The sequence below is a fragment of the Delphinapterus leucas genome, chromosome 3, assembly GCF_059928025.1.
Source record: "Delphinapterus leucas isolate spDelLeu-1000000601 "Yukka" chromosome 3, BTC_Dleu_Yukka2, whole genome shotgun sequence".
Lineage (NCBI taxonomy): Eukaryota > Metazoa > Chordata > Mammalia > Artiodactyla > Monodontidae > Delphinapterus > Delphinapterus leucas.
In genome coordinates, this window is record NC_143131.1 from 157266997 (window position 1) to 157293637 (window position 26641).

Genomic DNA, 26641 nt, shown 5'->3' on the forward strand with positions numbered 1-26641 from the left:
AAATTGGAATCTGTTTCCTGGAACCTCTGCTTGGTCATCTTATTTCTGCCCACAGCAGGAATGGGCAGTCCTTCATTCAATAACAGATAAAATAATCATAGTTTAAGTACCTACTCTACCAGTTTCTTTGCGTAAGGACTGTTACCTCTGATGAATCTAAAGCATTACAACGAATTAGGATATTATTCATATTATCCCTGTCTTGTAGAATAAGCACGAAGATGAAAGAGGTTGGAAGGGTTGGGGAACTATATCCAGACATGACCAAATTTATTGCCACACTACTGTCTCATTATCCACCCTGTGTTTCTCCATACCAATTCTTTCTATCCCTTTGATCATTTTGTCTGCCTATGCCATTTATTGATTGGTGTCATTCCTGAAATATTAGCTTAGATTTGAGCACGCTGCATCAGATATGATCTATCAGCAAAGGATATTAGGGGAGATTATATTTTATGTGGTCTTAAATGTACACTTCTTTGAATGTGATCTGTGATTATTAAGTTTTTTAGTAAGTAAATTAAATGATATGTTAACTTATTTTAACCCTGTATGCAATTATAATATAGGTTGGTCAACTTGTTTGCTTGATTTAAAAAAAAAAAAAACTGCTTTCAAAATAATATCAGCTCTTTCCCTATACATTTGTACTTTAGTTTTCTGTAAAACCTACAACCTGCACTTTATCCTCTGTAAATTTCATCTAAATGTTTCAACTTGTGAGAATTTTGAAGCTTTATTCTGCCATCATATTAACTCTTCCCTTTTAGTCTTAGGCTGTCAGCAGCTTTGATAGCAGAGCTTCTCCATCTCGATCAGGCAGATCAAGAAGAGAGCCCTAAAGCAGTCTTCCAAAGTATTTGATACCTAGCTTAAATATCCTGGAACATTTTACAAAATATCTCTTTAAAGATTCCTCTTAATGTTTCTATAACAAAGAGTTGAATTATGTATAATAAAAAATGAGTGAGAGACTAAATTCCATTTTCTAAATATGTCAAGATTAGGCATTCATATTCAGGGTTATAGTACTGCTGCATGAATATCCTTGTTTTTAATTTAAAAAAACCCGTTTATTTATTTTTGGCTGTGTTGGGTCTTCGTTGCTGCGCGCGGGCTTTCTCTAGTTGTGGTAAGCAGGGGCTGTTCTTCCTTGTGGTGCACAGGCTTCTCATCGCGGTGGCTTCTCTTGTTGCGGAGCATGGGCTCTAGGCGCATGGGTTCAGTAGTTGTGGCTCACAGGCTCAGTAGTTGTGGCTCATGGGCTCTACAGCACAGGCTCAGTAGTTGTGGCGCACGGGCTTAGTTGCTCCGCGGCATGTGGGATCTTCCCGGACCAGGGCTCAAACCCATGTCCCCTGCATTTGCAGACAGATTCTTAAAACACTGCACCACCAGGGAAGTCCCTGCATGAATATCCTTTTGGCCAAAAATGTATTGGTTGGGGGAGGGAGGTATTTTTCTCTCCTCGTATAAGTCAGATCTTATGTATTTCATGTTTTTGTCTTAATCCTTAAATCATAGAGTGATATAATTTATTGTCTTTAATCTTGGAGGCCAGGTTTTAGTATCTTTTCCTGACTACTAAATGCATTTCCTCCCCGTCTGTAGGATATTAAAGTCCTTTGTGGAACTAGAAAGTCTTTCATTTCAATCATATAAAATGAAATTGCTTTAATAACCTGTATGTTTACTATTTAATCCATATGAGGCAGAATTTATATATATGTAGCCATTTCCCCAACTAGTTATATACTAATGGGTAAGTCTTTTTTTTTTTTTTCCTCTGCCCTTGTTTTCCTCATCTACAAAGTTGGAGAATTAAAATTAAGGTTGGTGTTTACTCTAACATTCCATAATTCTGTGAGGTCCCTTTAGTTGAGGATAGGAGTTCTTTGACATGCATGTGATCAGCCAGCAGGTAACACCTGTTTTCCTGTCCTAGGCACCACCAAGCTGTTTGATAAACCAAGGAAGCGAAAACGACAGAGACATGCTACAGCCAAGGTGCATTGTAAAAAAGTGAAAAATGACAACTCATCAAAAGAAACTCCAAGCTCCGAGGTATTATGCAGTTCTTCATCTTTTGACCTTCCAAAGCGAAGCTGCTTTTCACAGTAGAGGCCACATCCCTTTTCCCTTTGAGTTTACCTAAAAATAGTATTCTGTTGAAACAGCTAGTAGTGATAAGGAATCCTGGAGAAAAAGATGAATCTGATTCTAGTAGAAATAAGTCAAAGCACTATGGCAGCTGTAGGTGTGACCTTTTTAAAAGATCACACCCCATGCTCTAGGTGTCAGGTGAAATACATAACTGTTTCATCATGAAGTAGACTTGTTCTAAAACCAGAGAGCACAATATCAAGTAACTGTATAATCCAGATGAACTTGGTATTGCCCTTTAAAAGTTGAGACTGCAGTTAGGGGAAAAACTCATTTGCTTATTTATTGAGACCACCAACTGCTTAATTTTAGAGTAATGTTTGTAAACAGCGACTTTTAGGAAACAGATTTAAAGCCATTTTCTTGAAGAGCATCAGTGCAGCCATTGATGCTATCCCTAGCTTTCCAACTCAGGTTAAAAGAGAATTAGAACAAGTCAGGTCAGCATCACATATTATGATGCAGAGTGTTTCTTTCCAGGACAATTTGAATAGAATGCCCAAGGGGGGCATTATTTAGGAAACACTGATCTTGGAAGGACAAATAAGTAATCAAATAAACTTAAGAATGTTTTCTCTCCCTTAGTGAAACCTTAAAATGGAACAGCTCAAAAAGTTCCAGTGGAACAGCCTCAGAGCAGTTAGTGGCAGGGCATGAGGCGCCCACTACCCGCCCAATCACAGCAGGGTTAGAACTAACATTGCATGCAGTCCGCCCACGTGATTGGCTGAACATCTGTAAGTGCTTAATGGCTAGACAAATAGCAGCCCAGAGGGAGGGGGTCAGATGGAGGAGACATCAATAATATAGATGTGGGGCGTTATTTTTTCTCTGCAAGGGAGAACTGATGACACACAGGACAGCTGCAAGCCCCAAGGAGACCATTGAGGAGGGTGTAGAAAATGACCACGGAATGCCTGTATCTAAAAAACTGCAGGGTGAACGAGGAGGAGGAGCTGCACTCAAGGAGAATGTTTGTCAGGTAGAGAATGTTTGCCCACTTGCATTTGAATTGCATGCTTATCTTTTAAGAGAAGTCCCCTCCCGTCTCTTGATGACCTAGTCATGGTTAGAGTAAAAATTCTCTTGGATGATTCCAGTGGAATCACTTACTTTAAGGATTTAACTGTTCTCTCTTCCCACAAAAAAAGAAGAGAAATATTTAGTGTTGCCCCTGGGTAGATGCCCTGGAGTAGGTCTGAGATGGAAGGGGTGAATCTGTGGTTGCTCAGCCAAAGATAATTTTCCTGCACCTCTCATGGTGTGAGAATGTTTGGGTTTCTAAGGAATTTTTCAAGGAGAATTTTCACATAGATTGTTGGGTTTCTCTGTGTGTGTGTGTGTGTGTGTTTTGTTTTTGTTGTTGTTGTTTTTTTCCGCTTTAAAGTACTGACTTTAGAGAACCTACCACCTGTATTTTTCTATTTATTTAATAAACATTTATACAGTGTTTTTTTTACTGTGTCAAGTGTTTTTCCATTCACTTTGTAAATATTACATCATTTAGTTATCATAACAATCTCATAAGATAGAGGATCATTATTATCCTTGTTTTATAGATAAGAAAATTGAGGTACAGGGAGGTTAAATAGCTTGCTTGTAGTCACTCAGTGAAGCCAGTATTCAAACCCAGGCAATCTGGGTTTTGAGTCTTAACCACTATGTTGTCTTGCTTCTCTGTGAAATGTGCCTCCACTTTAATGTCAAATGCCTTTATCTTACTTGGGAGTAGAGTCAGTTAAATGGATGCATTGGTTATATTCTCTTTTCATGGTCTTGATTTAACCTTGTAAATACTTAAAAACTGGCATATAAAAAGTTGAAAATATTAGTTTTTTTTTTTTTCTAATTGAAACTGCTAAAAAATAAAATTTCCCCAGGCCTAGAATATTATTATGGCCAGTATAATTTCAACTCAGTTTCTTTGTCTGTTCATTTCACTGCTATATAAAGAAGGTTGATTATATTCAGACCTGCTCCCAAACAGTGTTACTCCTCAGAGACTGTTAAGCCCACAAAGATTGTCATATAAGTAAGGTATTGTAACCCATGGTCCTTGTTTGTTTGGATCAGTCTTTGTTTAAATCTGTTGTGCTTGTATAATTTATTAATAGCACCTCCTTTCATGCTCAAGTGTCCTAGTTTGAAGGATGAATTACATGGTCATCCCAATTAAAGGGTTAGTCTGTAACATTTGGTTAATTTGAAAAATTTATTCCTCAGTACATACTGTAATTGAAGTTTTCCTGTTTAAGTGATGAAGGCGAATTTGTTTATCGTGCAGGAAAGCTGATGTTGCTGGCACTCTGAATATACAAAACAAAACATGTAACATTTATGGCATTTGTCAATTTTTGGTCATGAATAGTAGATCATGGGAGAGCCAAACATGAAAGACTAGCTCAGAATCCCTTGGGGTCCCCTCTTAATCCCTGGCTGCCTCTGGCCTTTTATTCCCAAAGCTCTCCTACTCGTTTGCTTATTTAAGCTTAGATGTTAAGTGGCCAAGACCTGTTCTGTTTCATTGGGTTCTTGAGGATATTAGACTTGCCTGGCCATCTTTCCCCCTTTCTTGTCTTACAGAATAAGTATAAGAGTTTTTTCATTTTTATCATTTTTCTGCTAATCACTGTGGGGAAACAAGTCAGGATATTAGAGGGGTGAAAAGTAACAAATGTTGGGAATGTGCAGAATTTTCATAAATCATACAACGTTTTCAAAAGCAACAGATCCCGATCTTTATTTCCTAAGGCTGTATCATCATTGACACCCTGTTTTAGTGAGATTGTCTCAGAAAGGTGATCTCTCTGATTTTAATATGGTTCTAGGTGTATCTCAGGGATTGTTCAAATCTTAATCAGGGCCTTCTGGACTGTTACGACCCAAGTCCCAGCTGGCCAGTATCTCTTGCTTGAACCATCGCAGTAACCTGTTCGATTATCTCTGCTTTTCCTCTCACCTTTTTACTCTTGAAATTTTTCATGTAGCAGTCATAGGGATCTGTTTTTAGATGAATACCTGATTTCAGCCTTCCCTTGGTACAGCGCTCATTATAATGGCACACCTTTGCAATTAGAATAAAATCTGAAACTCTGTACCGTAATCTGTAAGGCCACACAGTCAGGCCCTTGCTTGCCTTTTTCTTACTTCATTTCTACCACTTCTAACTTTTGTTCACTTTCGTCCAGTGACACTGGCTTTCATTGTGATTCATAGGAATGCCATGATTTTTCCTGTCTGTGGGCTTTCTGTACTTTCTGCCTTCTTGGTCCCTTCTTCAGATCATGTGGCTGACTTGTCATTCAGAGCCCAGTCTAAGAAGTCATTCCTAATCACCCAATCCAAAGTTGTTGTTTGAGGGCTCTACCCAAATACTTACATTTTCTGATATCTTTTGTTTGTTTAATTGTTTACTTATATCTTTGTATCCTTAGAATATAAGAATGATGGGAGCCAGGGAGAGGTAATCATTAAATACTAGCTGAATGAATGGTGGGATTTTTTGTTTCTGGCAAAGCTGCTTCTTAACTTTTGCTTTAATGAAGACCTTCTGCTTGGGATTTTTAAAAATCTTTTTCTATAGACAGATCTGTTTTCTTTCTCTTAACAGAACTGTGAGAAACTGGGTGAGCTGCTATTATGTGAGGCTCAGTGCTGTGGGGCTTTCCACCTGGAGTGCCTTGGACTAACTGAAATGCCCAGAGGAAAATTTATCTGCAATGAATGTCGCACAGGTAAAGTAGTTAGAGAAAGGTCTTCTTCCAAGGAAGGTTTGAGTTTTAAGTTTTTTAGGAAAAAATCATTTATTGGAGACACTTTTTTTGGTGGCAATACTGGGCTAATTCCTACAGACATAGAGATAGGTGCTCTGTGGTCTTTGCCTTCAAAAAAACTCAAGTGAATAATGAATGTATAGTATAATACAGTGCAAAACATGTTGTTGTGAATGTTAAAGTGCTGTGTGAATGAAGATGCACCAGTGCTACAGAGGAAGATATCTGAGTTTGGTTTTAAGAGAGAAATAGAAATTGGTGTGTGGAGGGGAAGGATAGAAGGTGTAATAAAGTAAGTATGAAATATTTGGGGAACAGGAAGCACATAGGTCAGTATGTTTAGAGTTTAAGATATTTTAAGATATTTTAGGGAAGAGGTGAGGCATAGGTAGTGACGAGGAGGACTTCTGGGTTACTGATGATATTTTATGTTTCTTGATCTGAGTGGTGATCAAGAAATGTGTTCACTTCATGATTATTTGTGAACTTATAATGTGTGCACTTTTCTGTGTATATTATACATCAGTAAAACTGCTTAGCAAAAAGAAGAGAGCTATTTTGTGAGAGTTACAATATACGGATTGGGTCAGAAACTAGGAATGGTCAGATGAGACCAGCCTGTAAAGCACCTCACAGCTGTGCTCTCTCAAGGAGATTGCTCTTTTTTCAGCATTATGGATGGATGTTACAGTATGAAAGTAGTAAAGAAATTAGGGTTGACAGTAAAGATTTTATGCTCGTAAGTCATTAAAAACCGTAGGTGTGCATGATGCTGCCCAAAGAGAAAGCGTCTGTAGAGTGAGAAGAGGGCTAATGACACTACTGGGGGATATCCACTTAAAAGGGGCTACTGGAGGGTGAGGAGGAGCCTACTCAAGAAGGAATGTCTGTGAAGCCATGGGGATGGGGTGTCATCAGCAGAGGCAGATGGGGCAAACAGACCAAGGAGGTTCTAGAGTGAAAAGGGGATCTATTGTATTTGGCAGTGAGAGAGTGCCTTACTAATCCAAACTGAAAGATGAATGGGTAGCAGTATACACTATTTCTTACAGAAGCTTGACTTCAGTGGAAAAGGGAGCAGTAGCTGAAGGGAGGATGTTAGAGGGTCAGGAGGAAGAACATCTTGAGTAGGATGAAGGTTAAGAATTGTGTAGGGAAATAAATCTCCGTAACAGGAGGGGGAATAATTGGAGTACAGTCACAGAGACAGGAGAGGATAATCTTGAAGAGATAAAAAGATTAAAAGGGAATGTACCATGTAATTGTGAGGGAGATGAACACTGAGGTTTTTCCTTGGCTTGGTGAGAATGGTGGAAAAAAATTGTTTGTAACCTGAAGGGAAGAGTGTAGGCTTAGACTAGCCCCTGTGGGAAATAAGAGGTGAAATTAACTTGTGTCTGTAAATAGATGGCCATGTCAGATTGAGTTATTTCATCTTTCTGCTACCACTTTCAGCAGTGTAGGTACAAAAGCTGGAAGACAAGATAGTTGTGGGGTTATTTTGCCTTCTACACACGTTGGGCTTTTGATCATTATGTGCTATACGGTGTCCCGGCCCTGTAATTAAAATTTAGAAACAAATTTTAGATATGTGCATATCTCTATTGCCTTAATTTTCTTAGAAAGATCTTCTTCTTTTTTTTAAAATTTTTTTTAACTTCTTATTTTATATTTGAGTATAGTTGATTAACAATGTTGTGTTATATCAGTTGTACAGCAGAGTGATTCAGTTATACATATATCTATTCTTTTTCGCATTTTAAATATAGCAGTGAGTACAGTGTCAGTCCCAAGCTCCCTAACTATCCCTCCCCGCAGCTCTTCCCTCCTGGTAACCATAAGTTCCTTCTCTAAGTCTGTTTCTGTTTTGTAAATAAGTTCATTTGTATCATTTTTTTTAGATTCCGCATATAAGCGATATCATATGATATTTGTCTTTCTCTGTCTGACTTACTTCACTCAGTATGACAATTTCTAGGTCCATCCATGTTGCTGCAAATGGCATTATTTCATTCTTTTTAATGGCTGAGTAATATTCCATTGTATATATGTACCACATCTTCTTTATCCATGCTTCTGTTGATGGACATTTAGGATGCTTCCATGTCTTGGCTATCACTGCTAGTGCTGCAGTGAAGATTGGGGTGCATGTATACTTTCAGACCATGTTTTCTCCAGACAAATGCCCAGGAATGGGATTGCAGGATGATATGGTGGTTCTAGTTTTAGTTTTTAAGGAACCTTCGTACTGTTCTCCATACTGGCTGTACCAATTTACATTCCCACCAACAGTGTAGGAGGGTTCCCTTCTCTCCACACCCTCTCCAGTATTTATTGTTTGTGGATTTTTTGATGATAACCATTTAGAGAGATCTTCCTGCCTTTTGTGCCAGTGATCCAGTTTTGCTAGTCTCATCTTTATTATGATGTGGTATTCTCTGAGCCAGGCTAATCTAAGGCAGAACTACTTTTTAAAAAAATCAATTTAATTGAAGAGTAATTTGCCTACTATAAATGTACCCCTTTTAATGTATGTTTTGATAGGTTTCGATAAAATGTATACACCCACACCAGAAAGTTCCTTTGTGATCAGACCCAGTCAGTCTTTTTTGCACCTCACCCCTTCACCCCCATCACCAATTTCAGGTTAAACAGTGATCTGCTTTCTGTTCAGAGCACATGAGATTTGCCTTTTTTTTAGAGTTTGTGTCTGGCTCAGCATGTTTTTGAGACTCATCTGTGTTGATGTGTGTATCAGTAATTCATTTTCTTTCTTAAAACAGCTTTATTGAGGTATAATTGATGTACAGTAAACTACACAAAGTGTACACTTTGACGTTTTGGTGTGTGTTTGTGTACATACACCTTTGAAACCATCACTCAGCATAGTTACTTTGAGATTAAACAACATTGTTGCAGGTATTGAGAATTCATTCTTTTTATTGCCAAGTGGTATTCCATTGTATGGATATAAGAGTTTGTTTATCCACTCATCTATTGATGTACATTTGGGTAGTTCTCAGGTTTGGCTGTTATAAATAAAGCACTGTGTATCCTTTGTATGGATACACTTTCTTTTCTGTTGTGTAAATATCTAACAGCAGAATGGCTGCATATGGTAGGCTTATCTTTTCAAGGAACATCCAAAGTGTTTGTACCATTTTATATTCCCATCAGTAGTGTGTGAGAGCTTTAATTCTGCCACATCTTCATCAACATTTGGTATTGTCAGTCTTGTTAATTTTAGCCATTCTGACAGATGTGTAGTGGTATTGTGGTTTTAATGTGCATTTCACTAATGATGAATGATGTTGCACATCTTTTTATGTGCTTATTTTTCTGTCTTCTTTGAGGAAGAGTGTTCAAAATTTTTTAATTTGGGGGTTTTTTCTCCCTATAAATTTATTTATTTATGGCTGTGTTGGGTCTTCGTTGCTGTGCGTGGGCTTTCTCTAGTTGGCGAGCGGGGGCTACTCACTCTTCATTGCAGTGTGCGGGCTTCTCATTGTGGTGTTTTCTCTTGTTGTGGAGCGCAAGCTCTAGGCGCGTGGGCTTCAGTAGTTGTGGCTCGCGGGCTGTAGAGTGTAGGCTCAGTAGTTTTGGTGCATGGGCTTAGTTGCTCCGCGGCATGTGGGATCTTCCCGGACCAGCGCTCGAACCTGTGTCCCCTGCAGTGGCAGGCGCCTTCTTAACCACTGCACCACCAGGGAAGTCCTGGGTTGTTCCCTTACTGTTGAGTTTTAAGAGTTCTTTATATGTATTCTGGCTACAAGTCCTTTATCAGATATATACTTTCCAAATTATTCTCCCAATCTGTGACTTGTTTTCTAATTTTCTCAATGGTATCCTTTGAAGAGCAGAAGTTTTTAATTTTGAAGAAGTCTAGTTTATCAAATTTTTTTAATGGACTTTGGTTAACAAATCTTGCTTAACCCAATGTCACGAAGATTTTGTTTTCTGCTGAAAATTTTTAAATTTTTGTTTCACATTTAGGTCTGTGATATCTATATTAAGTTTTATATGTTATGTGAGGTAAAGAGAGGTTATTATTTTTGAGGGTAGAAAATTTTACCCTAGTTTTAGTAAAGATGTATAGAGTAAGAATAAAGGAGTCATTTACTATTTCTTCTGGGTCACCCTGTTTTCCTATAGTAGGATGACCATACCATAATTTAGGCTACTCCAGTTAAGTATTGGCTGCCAGTTATTCAGTATCAGGCAGTAGATTGTTTCTTTTCAAATACTTATTTAAAATTTTTTTCTAAAATTATTATTAGTTGGTGATCTCACTGTTTATAAAGATGAGGTGAATTATTTTACTGTGTTCCTATTTCCAGCAGCTGCCAAAGGCAGGATTCGTGTTCAGGTCTGTCTGTCCCTCAAGCCTGGGCTCTTTCCCTTACATTGTTTTGCTTCCCAGCGAGAGGTAGAATTTTTTTTTTCTCTTAAACTTTTTATTACAGAAATCCTCAGACATATACAGAAGTAGAGAGAACAGTATAAAGAATCTCAACATATTCATCACTTAGCTTCAGTAGTTATCAACTTCTTGCTTCATTTTACTCATATAGTTCAAAATATATGTAACTAGCATATTTTTTTAACACTTTAAAAATATATATCCATTGTGTACAGTGACTCCTATGTGTCATCAACTACCCAGTCCCACTTTCAAATTTTCCCACTTTGTCTCAAAATATATTGTTTTATAGTGTTTTGAATCAAGATCCAAATAATGTTCCTGTATTGTATTTTTTAATTAAAAAATTAATCTCTTAAACTTCTCTTAATCTACAACAGTACTATTCCCCTCACCCAATTATTTTTGTTTTTTTTTTTACAACAAAAATATGTTTTATTTAACCCAATATATTCAAAATATGTCAGCATATAATCATGTGAAAATGACTGAAATTTTTTACATTCTTTTTTATGTGCTAGGTCTTCAAACTCCAACGTGTATTGACACTGACTACACATCTCAATTTAGATTAATGCCATTTTAAGTGCTCAGTATCCAAATGTGGTTTCCCTACTGGGCCTGTGCTAACTCAAACCTTACTTGTCACCCCTACATGACAAACCTCATTGCTGGATCCCAATAACTGCACATATTTGAGGGACCCCTCACCCAATTTTTTAATATTCTTTATTTCTTGAGACAATGGTCATTTGTCTGCCAAGTTTTCTACATCCTAATTTGGCTGATTGCATCCTTGAGGTGTCCCTTTAACTTGTTCCTCTGTCCTCCGTATTTCATGGAAACTTGTAGTTAGATCTAGAGGCTGGATCAGGTCAAATCAATTTTCCTTTGGCAAGAATACTTTGTGGGGGATGTGTACTTCCTATAGCATCACATCAGCAAACATGTATTAAATTTTCCCCCTTAATAGTGGTATTAAGATTGTTCAGTAAGTTTGTGTTGTCATCCTGATCAGTCTATTATAATGTTCTTCACTATGATATTGTGATTTTTAATAAATATATATTTGGTCTTTGTCCAGTTTCTGGTCCAGAGCTCCTGAAACCCTTGAAGTTTCCTAAGTGATGAGGGCTATAAAGATGTGTCTTTTTTTATGTTAATGAGAGATGACTTTTGGAACTAGCTAAGGATGGGAGCTGGTTGTCAGGAGAACCAACCATGTGATTAGAGGGTTCCATCTCCCCCTGACCTTTTTGGAGGGGAGAGTGCTGGAGGTTGGATTAGTCCTCAATTGCCAGTGATTTAATCAGTCGTGCCTATGTAATGTGGCCTCCATTAAAACCCAAAAGGATGGGGTTTGGAGAGCTTCTGGGTTGGTGAACACATGGAGATTAGGGGAGAGTGGCATGCTTGGAGAGGCCCTGGAAGCTCTGAGCCCTTTCCCCATACCTTACTCTATGCATTTCTTTTAACTAGCTGTTCCTGAACTACATCATTTTTTAGTAAACTGATGATCTAGTAAGTAAAGTGTTTCTCTGAGTTCTGTGACCCACTCTTGCAAGTTAATTGAACCCAACCTCTGATTTATAGCCAGTTGGTCAGAAGTACAGATGACAGCCTTGACTTAGAACTGGTAAGGGTTGGGGTGGGAGGCAGTCTTGTAGGACTGAACCCTTACTTAATCTGTGGGATCTGATATTATCTCCAAGTAGATGGTGTCAGAATTGAGTTGAATTGTAGGATACCAGCTGGTATCAGAGAATTGCTTTGTGGTGTGGGCACCCTCCACCCCCACCCCATGTTGGAATTTGGTGCAGAATTGTGTACTCACTAACTTTTCATCTAATGGTTTAGCATTGAGTGAATTCTTGAGTTAGTATTAATTTGTTTCTTCCTGTTTCCTAGGAATACATACCTGTTTTGTATGCAAGCAGAGTGGGGAAGATGTTAAAAGGTGCCTTCTGCCCTTATGTGGAAAGTTTTACCATGAAGAGTGTGTCCAGAAATATCCACCCACTGTCTTGCAGAACAAGGGCTTCCGGTGTTCCCTCCACATATGTATAACCTGCCATGCTGCTAATCCAGCCAGTGTTTCTGCATCTAAAGGTATGGGTTTCTTGTGTAGACCAATCTAATTATAGAACCTCAGTCTCATTGGCAATGGATGTTTCAGATGCTATCTGGCATATCTCTTCATAGCCTCTAGCTTTTGTCAGAGTACCAGCATTTTATGTGAGAGATAAGAGTAATGGACAAATTTAGTAGTCACCACATTTTTACATGTGCTTTATGGAACCCCCGGCATTATGTGGTAGTTTTAAATATTTGGAATTCATGTGACATTTAGTTTGAAAAGGTGTTCTGCTGGACATCTTGTTTTGTTTTGTTCTGTTCTGCGCTGCGCCATGTGGCTTGTGTGATCTTAGTTCTCCAAACAGGGATTGAACCCGCGCCCTCTGCAGTGAAAGCACAGCATCCTAACCACTGGACCGCCAGGGACTTTCCTCTGCTGGATGTCTTCCTTCATCAGAATAAAGTGTATTCTTCTTCTGTGGGCCCTTATATGTATGGTTATCAGATGTGATATCATTCAGACATGCATATAGGGCAGAATTGAGGTTTTTGTTTTGTGCTGATTTGTTTTATTTTTTAAAATGGAAATTCCTATCCAGAAAATTTTTTCCTGCTTCATGGTTAGCTTGAGAGCTGAGGTTTCCAAAACTATTATGTGGGTGCAGATAAACTCAAGTTTCTAAATCCATTCCCAGTGGGAAAACAATCATTTCTTTCTTTTTTTTTTTTTAAAATAAATTTATTGATTTTTTTTTTTTTTTTTCTTTTTTTGGATGCATTGGGTCTTTGTTGCTGCGTGCAGGCTTTCTCTAGTTGCTGCGAGCGGGGGCTACTCTTCCTCGCGGTGCGCAGGCTTCTCATTGCAGTGGCTTCTCTTGTGGAGCATGGGGTGTAGGCACATGGGCTAAGTAGTTGTGGCTCACGGGCTCTCGAGTGCAGGCTCAGTAGTTGTGTGCAGGGGCTTAGTTGCTCCGCAGCATGTGGGATCTTCCTGGACCAGGGTTCGAACCCGTGTCCCCTGTATCGGCAGGCGGATTCTATCTATCTATCTATTTCTGCGTTGGGTCTTTGTTGCTGTGTGTGGGCTTTCTCTAGTTGTGGCGAGTGGGCGCTGCTCTTCATTGTGGTGCAAGCGCGCTTCTCATTGCGGGGACTTCTCTTACTGTGAAGCACAGGCTCTAGGCGCATGCAGGCTTCAGTAGTTGTGGCACGCAGGCTCAGTAGTTGTGGCACGTGGGCTCTAGAGAGCAGGCTCAGTAGTTGTGGCTCACAGGCTTAGTTGCTCTGCGGCAAGAGGGGTCTTCCCGGACCAAGGCTTGACCTTGTGTCCCCTGCATTGGCAGGCGGATTCTTAACCACTGCGCCACTAGGGAAGCCCCAATCATTTCTTTCTGCTCAGTACTATTGGGTCTCTTACTGATTTCTCTGAAAGCCAAATATTGTATCTCTACTATTAAATGCTTGTATGCCCAAAGAGCCCACTTCTCCCAAAGGGGATTTGGCAGGAAAAATGTGGCAGTGTTGACTTTTCTTTTAATCAGACTGGCGATATCTTCTGTAAGGTGATTTCCTGGCATTATAGATCTTGTCAGTCTTAAGTACAGTAACATGCTTGATCAAAATTGCAGCTTAACTGTCAGCTACCTTCTCCTTTTCAGCTGCTGTTGTAGGTAGCATTGGGGTGGTTTGGTAGTGGTTTTTAGTTTGTGAAGTATGTTAGAGGATATATCTCATGGGGGGGGGAGGTAGAGAGGTTCATTCATTCACCTAAAAGGCTTTAAGAATCACAGAGTACCAGCCAAGGAAAGCAAGCATTAGTGTTTCTCCCATCTGGTCTTTTAATCTGATTGTACACACACACCAGCCCCCACCGTTTCGTCTGCAGCTGATTCTGTTTTCCAGTCAGGACAGTGGTTTGAGTAGGGCTTATTCTTGTTGAGGTAGACTCACTTACTGTTGTGGGATCGGACTCCTTAAGGCCATTTATCATATAGTTCTCATCTGAACTTTTCTTGGGGAATTGGGTGTTTAAGGTCTCTTGATCTAGTAGTGCTTCCATTTGTTTGTGGCATTTTCCCAGTGCTAGCAAATAAACTTGAATAACTCACATCGTTTTTATATTTAATCCCTTTTTCTTTTGTCTCTCCCTGGTTTTTCTCTTATTTTTAGGTCGACTGATGCGCTGTGTCCGCTGCCCAGTGGCATACCATGCCAATGACTTTTGCCTGGCTGCTGGGTCAAAGATCCTTGCATCCAATAGCATCATCTGCCCTAATCACTTTACTCCCAGACGTGGCTGCCGAAATCATGAGCATGTTAATGTTAGCTGGTGTTTTGTGTGCTCAGAAGGTAAGACATGACTTCCTGATGTACGAATAGTCTAAAAAGAGATGAATGCAGTATTTTAATTGAAACAAAAGTATAGTTTTGTTCACATTGCCATTAGAAGAAATACTGGGAAGTGATGTCCTTAATTATTGATAACATAACAGTACAGTGGTTTTGTTCCCCAATAGAGAGGGTTTTATTTTTGTTATTTTGAATAATGACTTAATTTTAACAAAATGATAAACAATTGAAGCAACTTAAAGAAAAGAGAAAGGAAACAAAATTGTTTTTAGAAAATGGGGGAATGTGGTCAGATGGTACAAACTTCCAATTATAAGATGAATAAATTTGGGGGATGTAATACACAGCATGGTGACTATAGTTAACAATACTGTATTGTATATTTGAAAGTTGCTGTGAGAGTAGATCTTCTAAGTTCTCTCTCTCTCTCTGTCTCACTCTCTGTCTCACACACACACACACACACACACACACACACACCTTAAAATTTTAACTATGTGAGTTGTTGAATATGTTACCTAATCTTATTGTGGTGATCACTTCACAGTATATACACATATCAAGTACATATAGTACACTTTAAGTTTACACAATATTATGTGTTAATGATATCTCAATAAAACTGGGGAAAAAAGTAAAAAATAAACTGGAGGCGCAGTGGTTGAGACTCCGCCTGCCGATGGAGGGGACACGGGTTTGTGCCCCGGTCCAGGAAGATCCCACATGCCGTGGAGCGGCTGGGCCCGTGAGCCATGGCCGCTGAGCCTGTGCGTCCGGAGCCTGTGCTCCGCAATGGGAGAGGCCACAACAGTGAGAGGCCCGCGTACCGCAAAAAAAAAAAAATAAACTGGAGGTAAAAAAATAAAATAAGAAAGAAATTTTAAAAACCTTAAATAACCCCAAGTCCTACATCAGAAAAAACCATTGCTTAATATTAAGTGATAATACTCCAGACATATGTGCATATAAGCAGATAGAAAGGGTAGATATCTGGATAGGGACAAGTCTAGAAGATGCTGTTATCAGGTAATTGTGTGTGGTTTTTCTAAAATCAATTTTATATTAGTTTAAAGGGAATAAACAAGGTGAAAGTAAAAGAATTTATGAACTTCTGTTAAATATTTTCTCATTGTAAGGGATAATAGTTCCTACAAGGTCTTCAGTGGAGGACAAATAAATTTTATGTCTTTATCTGTATCTCCCCCCTCTCCAACCCCTACTTAAAACATACTTCTCCTAATTTAGAGCAACGTCAATATTATCCTTCTTAAACATTTTCTTTCCTTTCCACTCCTCACAGCCTGATTTTTGCTATTTTGTTAGGTGGAGGATTTAGTACTCCACCAGTCTATTTACTGGGGTGCTTGTAGTTCTGAATTCTGTATTTAAATTTTTCTCTTGGTTGGCCGAACTTCTGAGAAACACCCACAGGTCCTACATTTCTCCGCTTGAGACTGTTGTTCATTTGCCTCTGTTCTAGAAGCACACATTGGGTTACTATAAGATCTTAGACTGCTTGTTCTTTTTCCAAAACTTTTGTGGACATTGCTCCCCTGTTTTATAGTGTTGAGGGTGGCACCAGTTCTCTTACACAGTTTTTTCATTTCCTTTTCAAATTGACTAAATTTTGTTGATTAGTAATTTGGGGGAAACAATTTCCTTGACTTTTCTGTTTTTCAAGATCTACTTATTGGTGATGCAATTTCACAAAAATTTGGCTGGTTATGAACATTCTGAAGGACTAATTTTAAAAAGAGTCAACATGTGTAATTGAATTAGCATCCCTTTTGAGAAATTGGTATATACTAAATAGTGCTAAAGCCATAAAAGAAGTTTTATGACTCCTTTATATGATTGAAAATGGTCAATAGGGACTTTTTTGTTGTTGTTGCTGTTGTTGCTCTTAAGATTTATGTAACATGACTGGAGTTTGCATCAGGACATAGTTGTAATCCTCAAACTAGTTCTAATATAGAATAAATAAAATAGAGTATTAAGTGCAGTCATGTGGGTGGAATTTTGATATAGTTAGGGATGTTTAGGGATGTTTTAGTGCACAAAGTACTATGCTGTTTTTGGTTTTAGATATGTTAGCTTTGTGATTCTCCTGTATCATACATTCTTTTTTGCTTTTATAATATCTGTTCCTTATAAAACTGTGGTGAACACTGCTGCCTGTTTATCATTATACCACCTGTCTTTTGTTTAGAAGAAAGTTAAAGACAATTTTGATATTTAATAGCATTTAAATACAACATTCTATAGTTCTGCTCTTAGAATGAAAATAGATGTCTGGGAGGCTGAAATGTAGGCTCTAAATATTTTACATGTTTTGTGAAGATGGGGAGATGAAACAGTTTCAGCATTAGACTGTTTTTCATTCCATAGTGGAATGAGATGTTTTCAGAGTAGAGGCTCCTTTGTGTTGGCAGTCCTAACTTGTGGCATAATAATGGATACTCATAATGAAAACTTAGTCCCCAAGAAAACTTAGTAGCTGCAGCAGTGGCTCTCAGATCTTGATCTTTGGGAAGTGGAGAAGATCCAGAGACCCTTTCAGGAGCCTCCATGAGATCATAATTCTTTTCATAATAATACCAAGATGTTACTTGCCTTTTTTCTTTGTTGACATTTGCACAGATGGTGCAAAGCCAATAGTGAGTAAAACTGCTAGCACCTTAGTGCAAATCAGGGTGATGGCCCTAAACTGTACAAGTAATAGCAGTCATTGAATTCTGTGTCACCACACACTTGCAGTAAAAACTTGGACATTTCATATAACTATGTCCTCGATTTTAAAAAGTAAGTATAATGTATTAAATCTCAACTGTCATGTGAACATTGTTTTAATATTCAGTGTGATAAAATGGGAAGTATACATAAAGCAGTTCTGTTGCATACTGGTGGTTATCTTAAGTTAAAGCACTCATGCAATTGAGTTGCAATCTGAACTGGCTGCCTTGTTCATGGAACACCATTTTTACTCTTAAACATTACTAAAAATGTAAATCAACTATACTCCAATAAAAATAAATTAATTTTAAAAATTACTAAAAAACTATGGCTCTTCATACTTGGATATTTGTCAGACATTTCTTGAAAATGGATAAAAAGGAGCCTGTCAATTCAAGGAAAAACAACTGGCAAATTGTTGCCAGTGATAAAATTTGAGTTCTTAAGTGAAAATTAGAATTTTGGAAAACTGTCATCTACCCACCCTGAGCTTAACTGCTTCCTAGTATTTACTGATGAACTCATGGGGATATTAATAAATGTGACATTTTAGTATTACATAACGAAATAGATCAACATTTGGAAGATTACCAGACTCAGCAAACCAATATTTTCCACATGAACAATGCATGATGTTAAAAACCATGCATATGTAAAAGATCCATTCAAAGTGCAAGACAGATTAAAGAATTTTAATGTAATAGTTACATTAGTAGCTATTAGTAACATATCAATAGTATATTGACGCAGTTTCAGATTAGACACTGCAACTAAGGTTTACCCTGTGAAGTTTTAGTGTATAGTATCAAAGAATATGTAGTTATTGAACAGGTTATTAAAATACGCCATTTTCTACCTGTTTATCTGTGAGAGACCAGATTTTCTTCATATACATCAACCAGACAACATTTTACAACAGATTTAAGTAAAAATATTTGCAAAAATGTTAGCAAAAAAATATGATCATCACCGACACTGATCAGAATGGCCATCATCAAAAAGTCTGCAAATAACAAGTACTGAAGAGGGTGTGGAGAAAAGGGAACCCTCCTACACTGTTGGTAGGAATGTAAATTGGTGCAGCCACTATGGAGAACAGTATGGAGGTTCCTTAAAAAAACTAAAAATAGGGCTTCCCTGGTGGCACAGTGGTTGAGAGTCCGCCTGTCGATGCCAGGGAAGTGGGTTCGTGCCCCGGTCCGGGAGGATCCCACATGCCGCGGAGCGGCTGGGCCCGTGAGCCATGGCCGCTGAGCCTGTGCATCCAGGGCCTGTGCTCCGCAATGGCAGAGGCCACAGCAGTGAGAGGCCTGTGTACCGCAAAAAAAAAAAACTAAAAATAAAGTTACCATATGATCCAGCAATCCCACTCTTGGGCACATGTCTAAAAAGACGAAAATTCTAATTCAAAAAGATACATGCACCCCAGTGTTCATAGCACCATTTACAATAGCCAAGATATGGAAGCAACTTAAGTGTCCATCGACAGATGAATGGAGAAGGAAGATGTGTGTGTGTGTGTGTGTATGTGTATATACACACACACACGTGCACGCACACACACACAGTGGAATATTACTCAGCCATATAAAAGAATGAATAATGCCATTTGCAGCAACATGGATAGAGATAGATTATCATACTAAGTGAAGTCAGTCAGTCAGAGAAAGACAAATATCATATGATATCACTAATATGGGGAGTCTAAAAAAAATGATACAAGTGAGCCTATTTACAAAACAGAAATAGACTCACAGACATAGAAAACAATCTTATGGTTACCAAAGGGAAAAGGGAGGGAAGGGATAAATTGGGAATTTTGGATTAACAGGTACACATATATGAAATAGATAAACAACAGGCTCCTACTGTATATCACAGGGAACTGTATTCAGTATTTTGTAATAACCTGTAATGGAAAAGAATCTGAAAAAGAATACATATGTGTGTGTGTGTGTGTGTGTGTGTGTATGTGTAAGTGAATCACTTTGCTGTACACCTGAAATACTCTAAATCAACTACACTTCAATTTAAAAGAGAACAAAAATAAAATGTAGAACACTGAGCTTATTAAAAAATGTTCATTTTGGAAAATATAGTTATTCATAAAAATGTGATTTATGTTAACATAATAGATTTATTGTTACTTTTAAATGAATTAATCAGTATTTTTAGCCCATAAACACAAAAGCTCGGGGCTTACCTGGTGGCACAGTGATTGAGAGTCCGCCTGCCGATGCAGGGGACAAGGGTTCGTGCCCCGGTCCGGGAGGATCCCACGTGCCGCGGAGCGGCTGAGCCCGTGAGCCATGGCCGCTGAGCCTGCGCGTCCGGAGCCTGTGCTCCGCAGCGGGAGAGGCCACGGCAGTGAGAGGCCCGCGTACCGCAAAACAAAACAAAAAAAAACAAAAGCTCTCTGGGAATCTCCTTATTTTTCAAAACTGTAAAGTGTTCGTGAGGTCAAAAAGCCTAAGAACTGTTGATCCCACTATCTAGGATTATCTTGCTGTTAGAAGACAAGGAAAGAGTAGAGTCTTGGGACATTTGTTTGTTCACATATAGGAGAAAACCGAAGGTGGTTATCAGAGTGTTATGGTAATAGTTTGGTAAATTGCTAATTGGAAATAATCGTTTCCTAGAATTCAAGAATATGTTTAAACTCTTATTTTCTCTTACTGTCTTCTACCAAATGTCACCTTTTCATCTTTTGGTTTCTTATGATGGTTCATGTGGTTTTCCCTCTTTTCGTCTTCCTGTCTTTCTCCTATATGTTTCCTTTACTCCCACCAGACAGACCCTCCTGCCTGCCTCCCACTCATCACCCAGACTAATCCTGTCAGTTTCTTTCTTCATATTCTCCCTTAGCTCATCCCATTATGTCCTTCCCTGCAAAATTGTTGTGCTTGCCACCATTGACCGTTCTTCACTGGTTATTCTTCTGTCCAGATTTCTTTTCATGCCTTCTTTGAAGGCCTAATTCAAATGCCTTATTGTACATGACATATTTCTAGTTGTCATGAATGTCAGCTTAGTAAAAGGAAGATTTTTCTACCAAGGCCATGTAGTTGGCAAATTGTTATTAATCAAATTTTGACTCAGCAGATAACTAAGCATAGAGAGGAATGTTGTAGAAGGTATCCCATTATTGGGGCAGTCACTTATGTGACTCTGTGTCACTCTATGTCCCATGCAAAGATTGTTTACCTCATCCACAAAATGCACAAAAATAGCAAAATATGACTTTGAAAGCATAGAGTACAGGCTATATGTATTGAGTAAACAAGTTCTTGGAACTTGTAGCAACAGACCTTCTTCCCAAATGAAAGCTCACTCTGAATCTGAGGTGTTACAATCTCCAGCGTACAACACAGGTAAAAGGAGAGCTTCTCTAGTTGAAGCAGGAGTTGGGTCTCAAAAGCACATCCCTGTCCCCAACAAAACAAACACCGCAAAGCTTGTTTTAAGAGCCTACTCTCGATTATTGAGAAAAAGAAAAGGCACGGTAGAAATCGTTTAAGGATGGGGTGTCAGAAAATTAAGTTTTTCGTAGGTTTTTATGAGGAAAGAGAAGCACAGTGAAACCAAGAAGATAGACATGAGTATATACCTTGCTTATGACTTTACCCCTCACTGTCTCTTCAGGATGAAACTTGAAATTATGTGCTTGAGTCTAGCATGTTTGAAGCATGCTCATTTCTGGCATAAGATAAATAAGGCATTTATTGTATTCCTTAAATGTGAAACCTCTTTACCTGAAATTCTTTATTATCTGCAACCATGAGGATTTCAGATTCAGATATGTAAATTGAGGCACTTGGGGTAAAAATCTTTTAAGAAGTGGAAATTCATCATCACTGCAATATATGTAATTAATCTGGTATCCGAAAACTTGGATGGAGAGGGTAGATCTTATACCTAACTGAAGTTTAGGCTACAAAGGACATTAGTACCTGTGACTTTTGTCACCAGTAAATTTTGTTGTACATATCTTGAAGTCTTGTTTCCAATTATTACTACTGCTACATCTTCTTATTTGTGCATTACAAGGAAACATATATAACTCTAATCTCTCGTTCTAACATTCTGATCATTTTAATATAATCTATGTTCTTTTGTGTATTATGTTTATGCATTTATAAATGTTATTCTGCAGAGGGCCTTTAGGTGTTGTGAGAGTGCCAAACAAAAAAGATTAAAATGTAATTTAAAAAGAGGGAAGGAACTGGCCTTGTGGAGACTACTTACGTGTCAGACACTACTAGGCAATTTATTTAGCTTAGTTAGTTCTCAAACAGTGTGATTATTTATTGTTCATTGTAGAAAATACCTTACCACTGAAGAAATTAAAACTCAGCAAAGAAAGAGAATTCCCCAAAGTCATATGATCTTAGAGCTCAAGTCTGACATCAGTTAAAGCTTGTGCTCTTTATACTCTGGCATTGTGTATCATTGATACTCTCTTTATAGTGTGTTGTCTCTTAATGAAGAGGAAGAAGTGTGTGGGGGGGGGGTGTGTGTGTACATATATGACTTTTAGAGGTTTACTTCTGCCCTCATTGCCCTAACCTAATTTTGCCAATAAGGGTGAAATCTGACAAACCCCCAGGGGTGTGGTTCAAGTACATTGGAGAGGGAATACTCTTGGAGAAAAGTCTTTCTGAATAATTAAATTACTAAGCCCTTGGCTGGGAGATAAATAATTGGTTAGGAGCTGAGCAAGAGCTGTTTCAGCTGGGTCCTTATATGCAGCCTTGTGATTCTAGTGCCAGATTTTTTGATTCCCACAGGAGGCAGCCTTCTGTGCTGTGATTCTTGCCCTGCTGCTTTTCATCGTGAATGCCTGAACATTGATATCCCTGAAGGAAACTGGTATTGCAATGACTGTAAGGCAGGCAAAAAGCCACATTACAGGGAAATTGTCTGGGTAAAAGTTGGACGATACAGGTAAGTAAGCATGAAGGAGACTGGCACTTAGTTCTTTTACCAGCCTCTGTTTCTTGTGCTTAACTGTTTTTTAAAAATGGTCTGATTAAACAAGGTTCACCCCCTCCCCCATTAATTTTCCATTATAGAAGAAAAAAACTTTGCTTTATGTTTTGCAATTATAGGAATATCCATTATAGAAGAAAAAGACTTTGCTTTATGTTTTGCAATTATAGGAATAATATATATCCTCTGTAGGAACTTCATGAATTAAAACAAACCCATAATCTCACAAACAAGGAAGAGACATCGCTAACATTTTGGCATATTTACTTGCAGACACACCAATACATGCACCTTCAACATAATTAATTAGCCTTATCGTTCTTTGTACCCAGTTTTGTTTCTTGCTTTTTCTTTTTAAAATTATTTTTATTGGATATGGAATGTACAAAAAATATTATAACATGCTTGATTTTAAAGAAAAACTTGTGTATGTACCTCCCAGTTAAAAAAAATAGTACTTTACTGGCACCTTGTACTGCATTTTATGTTTTTTATTTCTTTGCCTGGTTATATAGGTTTACCACATGTGTGTTTTGTTCTGTATGTTTTAGATCTTTATATAAAGGAATTGTTGCTGTATTTTCCTGCAGCTTGCTTTTTTCATTCACTGTTATGCTCCTGAGATATATTATGGTTAGTGCAGTGCTCTAGCGCATTCGTACTTCATTGTTCTACAGTGTTCCTTTATATAGTCATACAGTGTGGTGTAGTTATTTATCCATTCTCACATTAACGTTTGGACTATCAATATTTTATCAATGTTTCATGATGTACATGCATGGGAGCTTCTCTAGGCCATTCTCAGGATAGAATAGCAGGGTCAGGGTTTCCAGCTTTAATAGCTAATGCCAAATTGTCTTCCTAAAAGTCGTTGTAGTAGTTTCCTTCTCAAAGGCCAATTTGTATTTCATTGTATAGCGTCTGTCGTTCCCTTACTGTTGAACATTTAAAATTTTTCCAGGTTTTCATTCTTACAGATAATACTTCAATGGACATTATAGTCATAAAGTTTTGTTCATATCTCTAATTATTTCCTTTTATAGATTCCTTGAAGTAGAACAACAGTCTAAGGGAGTGTGTGTGTGTATATTTGAGCATGTGCGTGAGGGTGGGCATCTTCAGCCTTTTGGCACATACTGCTTGTTTCTTCTCTAGTTAGATTGTAAGAATGCTCTGGGTTGGACATTAATGTGGGTTAGAGAGACATTGCTTTTCCTTATTCCTGTCCCAAAAGTAGGATTCTTTTTCATTCCTTGCAGCCTTCTAGAGGTTTCCTTCCTTCTTTTCACCTTTCCCAGGTGGTGGCCAGCTGAGATCTGCCATCCTCGAGCTGTACCTTCCAATATTGACAAGATGAGACATGATGTGGGCGAGTTCCCTGTGCTCTTCTTTGGGTCTAATGACTATCTGTGGACTCACCAGGCCCGAGTCTTTCCCTACATGGAGGGGGATGTGAGCAGCAAGGATAAGATGGGCAAAGGAGTGGACGGTACATATAAAAAAGGTAACTTCATCTATCCTTTTTGTTTCTCAGGCCAACACAGACCTCTGTTGCCCGCGTATCTGCTCTCTGTTAGAATTGTATGTTTTAGAATTCATATATGCTCCGTTAGCAGCTATGTTCTGCCTTCCGGGGCAGTATGTGGCTGTGGCTACAGGATTTTACAGAGAAGTTGACCCATGTAGTTCATTAGTTTTGAACCTAACCTTTACTTAACTAGAATTTCCTTAAGGGAAGTTCCTTATCTTACCAATTCTGTTTTGTCAGTGTCTCATCAGGTAGGTACCAGAACTTTGGAACTGTTTTGTAGAATAAACACTACAGTTTGCAAGGCAAGGGCTAGAATATCTAGCAGAGCCACATTTGTTCCAAGGAGGTGTTTGTTTGTTTGTTTAGTTTGTTGAGAAGAAATAAAATTCACTCAAAATTATAGAGCAACATAAGATGGTAAAGGCGCATAAATGTTCTAATCAAAGAGGTTTTTGTAAGCTGGCCTAACAGTGAAGGAGAGAGGGGGTATTTGAGGCCAGGAGGGGTTGACAGCATTCTCTCTGCCAATATAACGAGTAAGGGTTGCTTTGAGAATTCAATGAGATAATACAAAAATCATCCTGAAGGGCATATAGTTGGTATCCCATCAATGATAATTAGCTTCTTCCTTTAGCTGTCCTTTGAAAGGCAATACAGGTATCTCTTGTTATTTGAATATATTTGGACATTGAAGTATAAGATTTTGTTTGCATGGTGAGGTGAAGAGGGCATTTTAAACAAGTGAAACTTCCTGGTGAGGTGCCATAAAATTCTAAGCAGGTGAAACTTCCTGGATGGGGAATGAGAATGATGTCCATAAGGAAAAAGTTCAACAGAGGTTTTGTTGCCCTCATGTTATTTCAGGGGTCCTCACTTACCTGTTGACAGTGTGCTTTCTGTGCAGATATGCACTATCAGTACTAATACTACAGGAGTTTGGGTCTTGAGTCTTATAGTCTCAGATGGTCAGGGACCAAATGACCAACATCTTTGCACAGAGCTGGCCACCGTCAAGGCTGGGGACGAAAGTGGAGTGTAGGCAATATTGCAAGTCTGAGCCTGCTGAAGCTCTGCAGTTCTGCTCTTTCTGTACCTTGACCTTAGGCTGGCCTCTGCCTTCAAGGAACACACAGTTTTGTGGGGGAATTGGACACAGATACAGGTAGTCAAAATGCCATTCTTTGAGAGTGCTGTGGCAGAAGTGTGCATGGTATGCTGTGGGAGCAGACCAAGAGGAAGCAAAACAGTGCTGGGGATCAAAGTTTGGAAGTCATGGATGGCTTCTTTCTTAAGTGATACTTTGAAGAAGAACTATAATAATGGTTACCAGTTGTTGATTGCCAGGCCCCGTTCAAAGTTTGTTTTCTGCTTTAAGTCTTTGCAGCAACCCTATAAGTTAGATGCCATTATCTTTATCTTATAGATGAGGAAATTGAGGCACATAAAAATTAAATTTGGGGAATTCCCTGGTGGTCCAGTGGTTAGGACTCCGTGCTTTCACTGCCAGGGGCCCGGGTTCAGTCCCTAGTCAGGAAACTAAGATCCCGAAAGCTGCGTGGCATGGCCAAAAAAAAAAAAGGTTAAATTTGTTGCACACGGTTCCAGTGCCAGTAAGTGATAGAGAAAAGTTTCAAACTCTAGTATAGTTGGGCTCCAGAATCCAAACTCTTAAACCCTACACTGACTGTGAGGAAGTTAACAACTTAAATGTTGTAACAAAAAGACAGCCTATGTGAAAGCACACATTGAGTCGAACGTGATGAGTTAGTGACCTCCAAGTATTTGCTGTGGTTTAAGCACGGGGTTGGGGGAACACTGGACTGTTTTACTGAAAAGGTGGCTAAGTTACATGGTCAGAGCAGATTTTAGAAATCTCAGTCTGACTAGAATGTCAGGACCGTAGAAAGTGAGAGGTTGTAGCCAGGAATGTCAGCGAGATGGCTGTTTTAGTAATTTCAGGCAGAGATAATGAGACTGTCACAGAGAATAGCGCATGGAGTCGAGAGGATGATGGGTACTAGATAGACATTAAGTAGATAAACTAGGTAGGACGTGCTGAATAATAGGATGAATGAAGGAGGGAACAACTCCAGGCAACATCAAGTCTGCTAGATGGTGACAAGGAAATGGAGAAAGGGGTGTGGATTAGAGGGGAGATTTTCTTTAAAGAACTGGCAGAGCTTGGGGAAAACTACAGAGAGGAAAGTGGGAAAATTTGGAATTCTTTAAAGAGTTTTTAACCTGAGTCAAGAATAATGAATTAAAATTTTGTTTTAAGTGGAGAAGAATGAGATTAAGATTTTTTTCAGACTTTTCAGACGCTACAATCTTTTAAACATATGAAAGTTCAGGACTTGAACGCAGATTAGCTACAAAGATCTATCTTTGTATTAGGCTAATAACTGATATTTACAGAATGAGCTTTAGGAGAAGAGTAGGATAGGTGCTCCAGACAATAGGGAAGAAGGAAAGGAAAACTTCAAATTTTAATTTCTTCCAAAGGAACACGGCATGTTACCTGGACACCTAGGAGGCACATTATTTGTGGAAGCAGAAAACTCAGAACTGAGGAAAAAGGCATAAAGGCAGTGACTTTGCTGAGCA

At 38.6% G+C, this 26641-nt stretch overlaps 1 protein-coding gene across 11 annotated transcripts in view; it reads left to right on the top strand.

Annotated features, from left to right (window-relative positions):
- LOC111169837 (histone-lysine N-methyltransferase, H3 lysine-36 specific) overlaps positions 1 to 26641 on the top strand; it is a 131735-nt gene that overhangs the window by 83099 nt on the left and 21995 nt on the right. For all 11 annotated transcript variants that reach the window (XM_022564369.3, XM_022564373.3, XM_022564368.3 and 8 more), the window contains 7 exons: positions 1949 to 2067; positions 3005 to 3148; positions 5777 to 5900; positions 12268 to 12468; positions 14605 to 14784; positions 22305 to 22461; positions 23805 to 24010. In XM_022564369.3, coding sequence (XP_022420077.1) covers positions 1949 to 2067; positions 3005 to 3148; positions 5777 to 5900; positions 12268 to 12468; positions 14605 to 14784; positions 22305 to 22461; positions 23805 to 24010 — 1131 coding nt within the window. The remainder of the gene's footprint in view (positions 1 to 1948; positions 2068 to 3004; positions 3149 to 5776; positions 5901 to 12267; positions 12469 to 14604; positions 14785 to 22304; positions 22462 to 23804; positions 24011 to 26641) is intronic.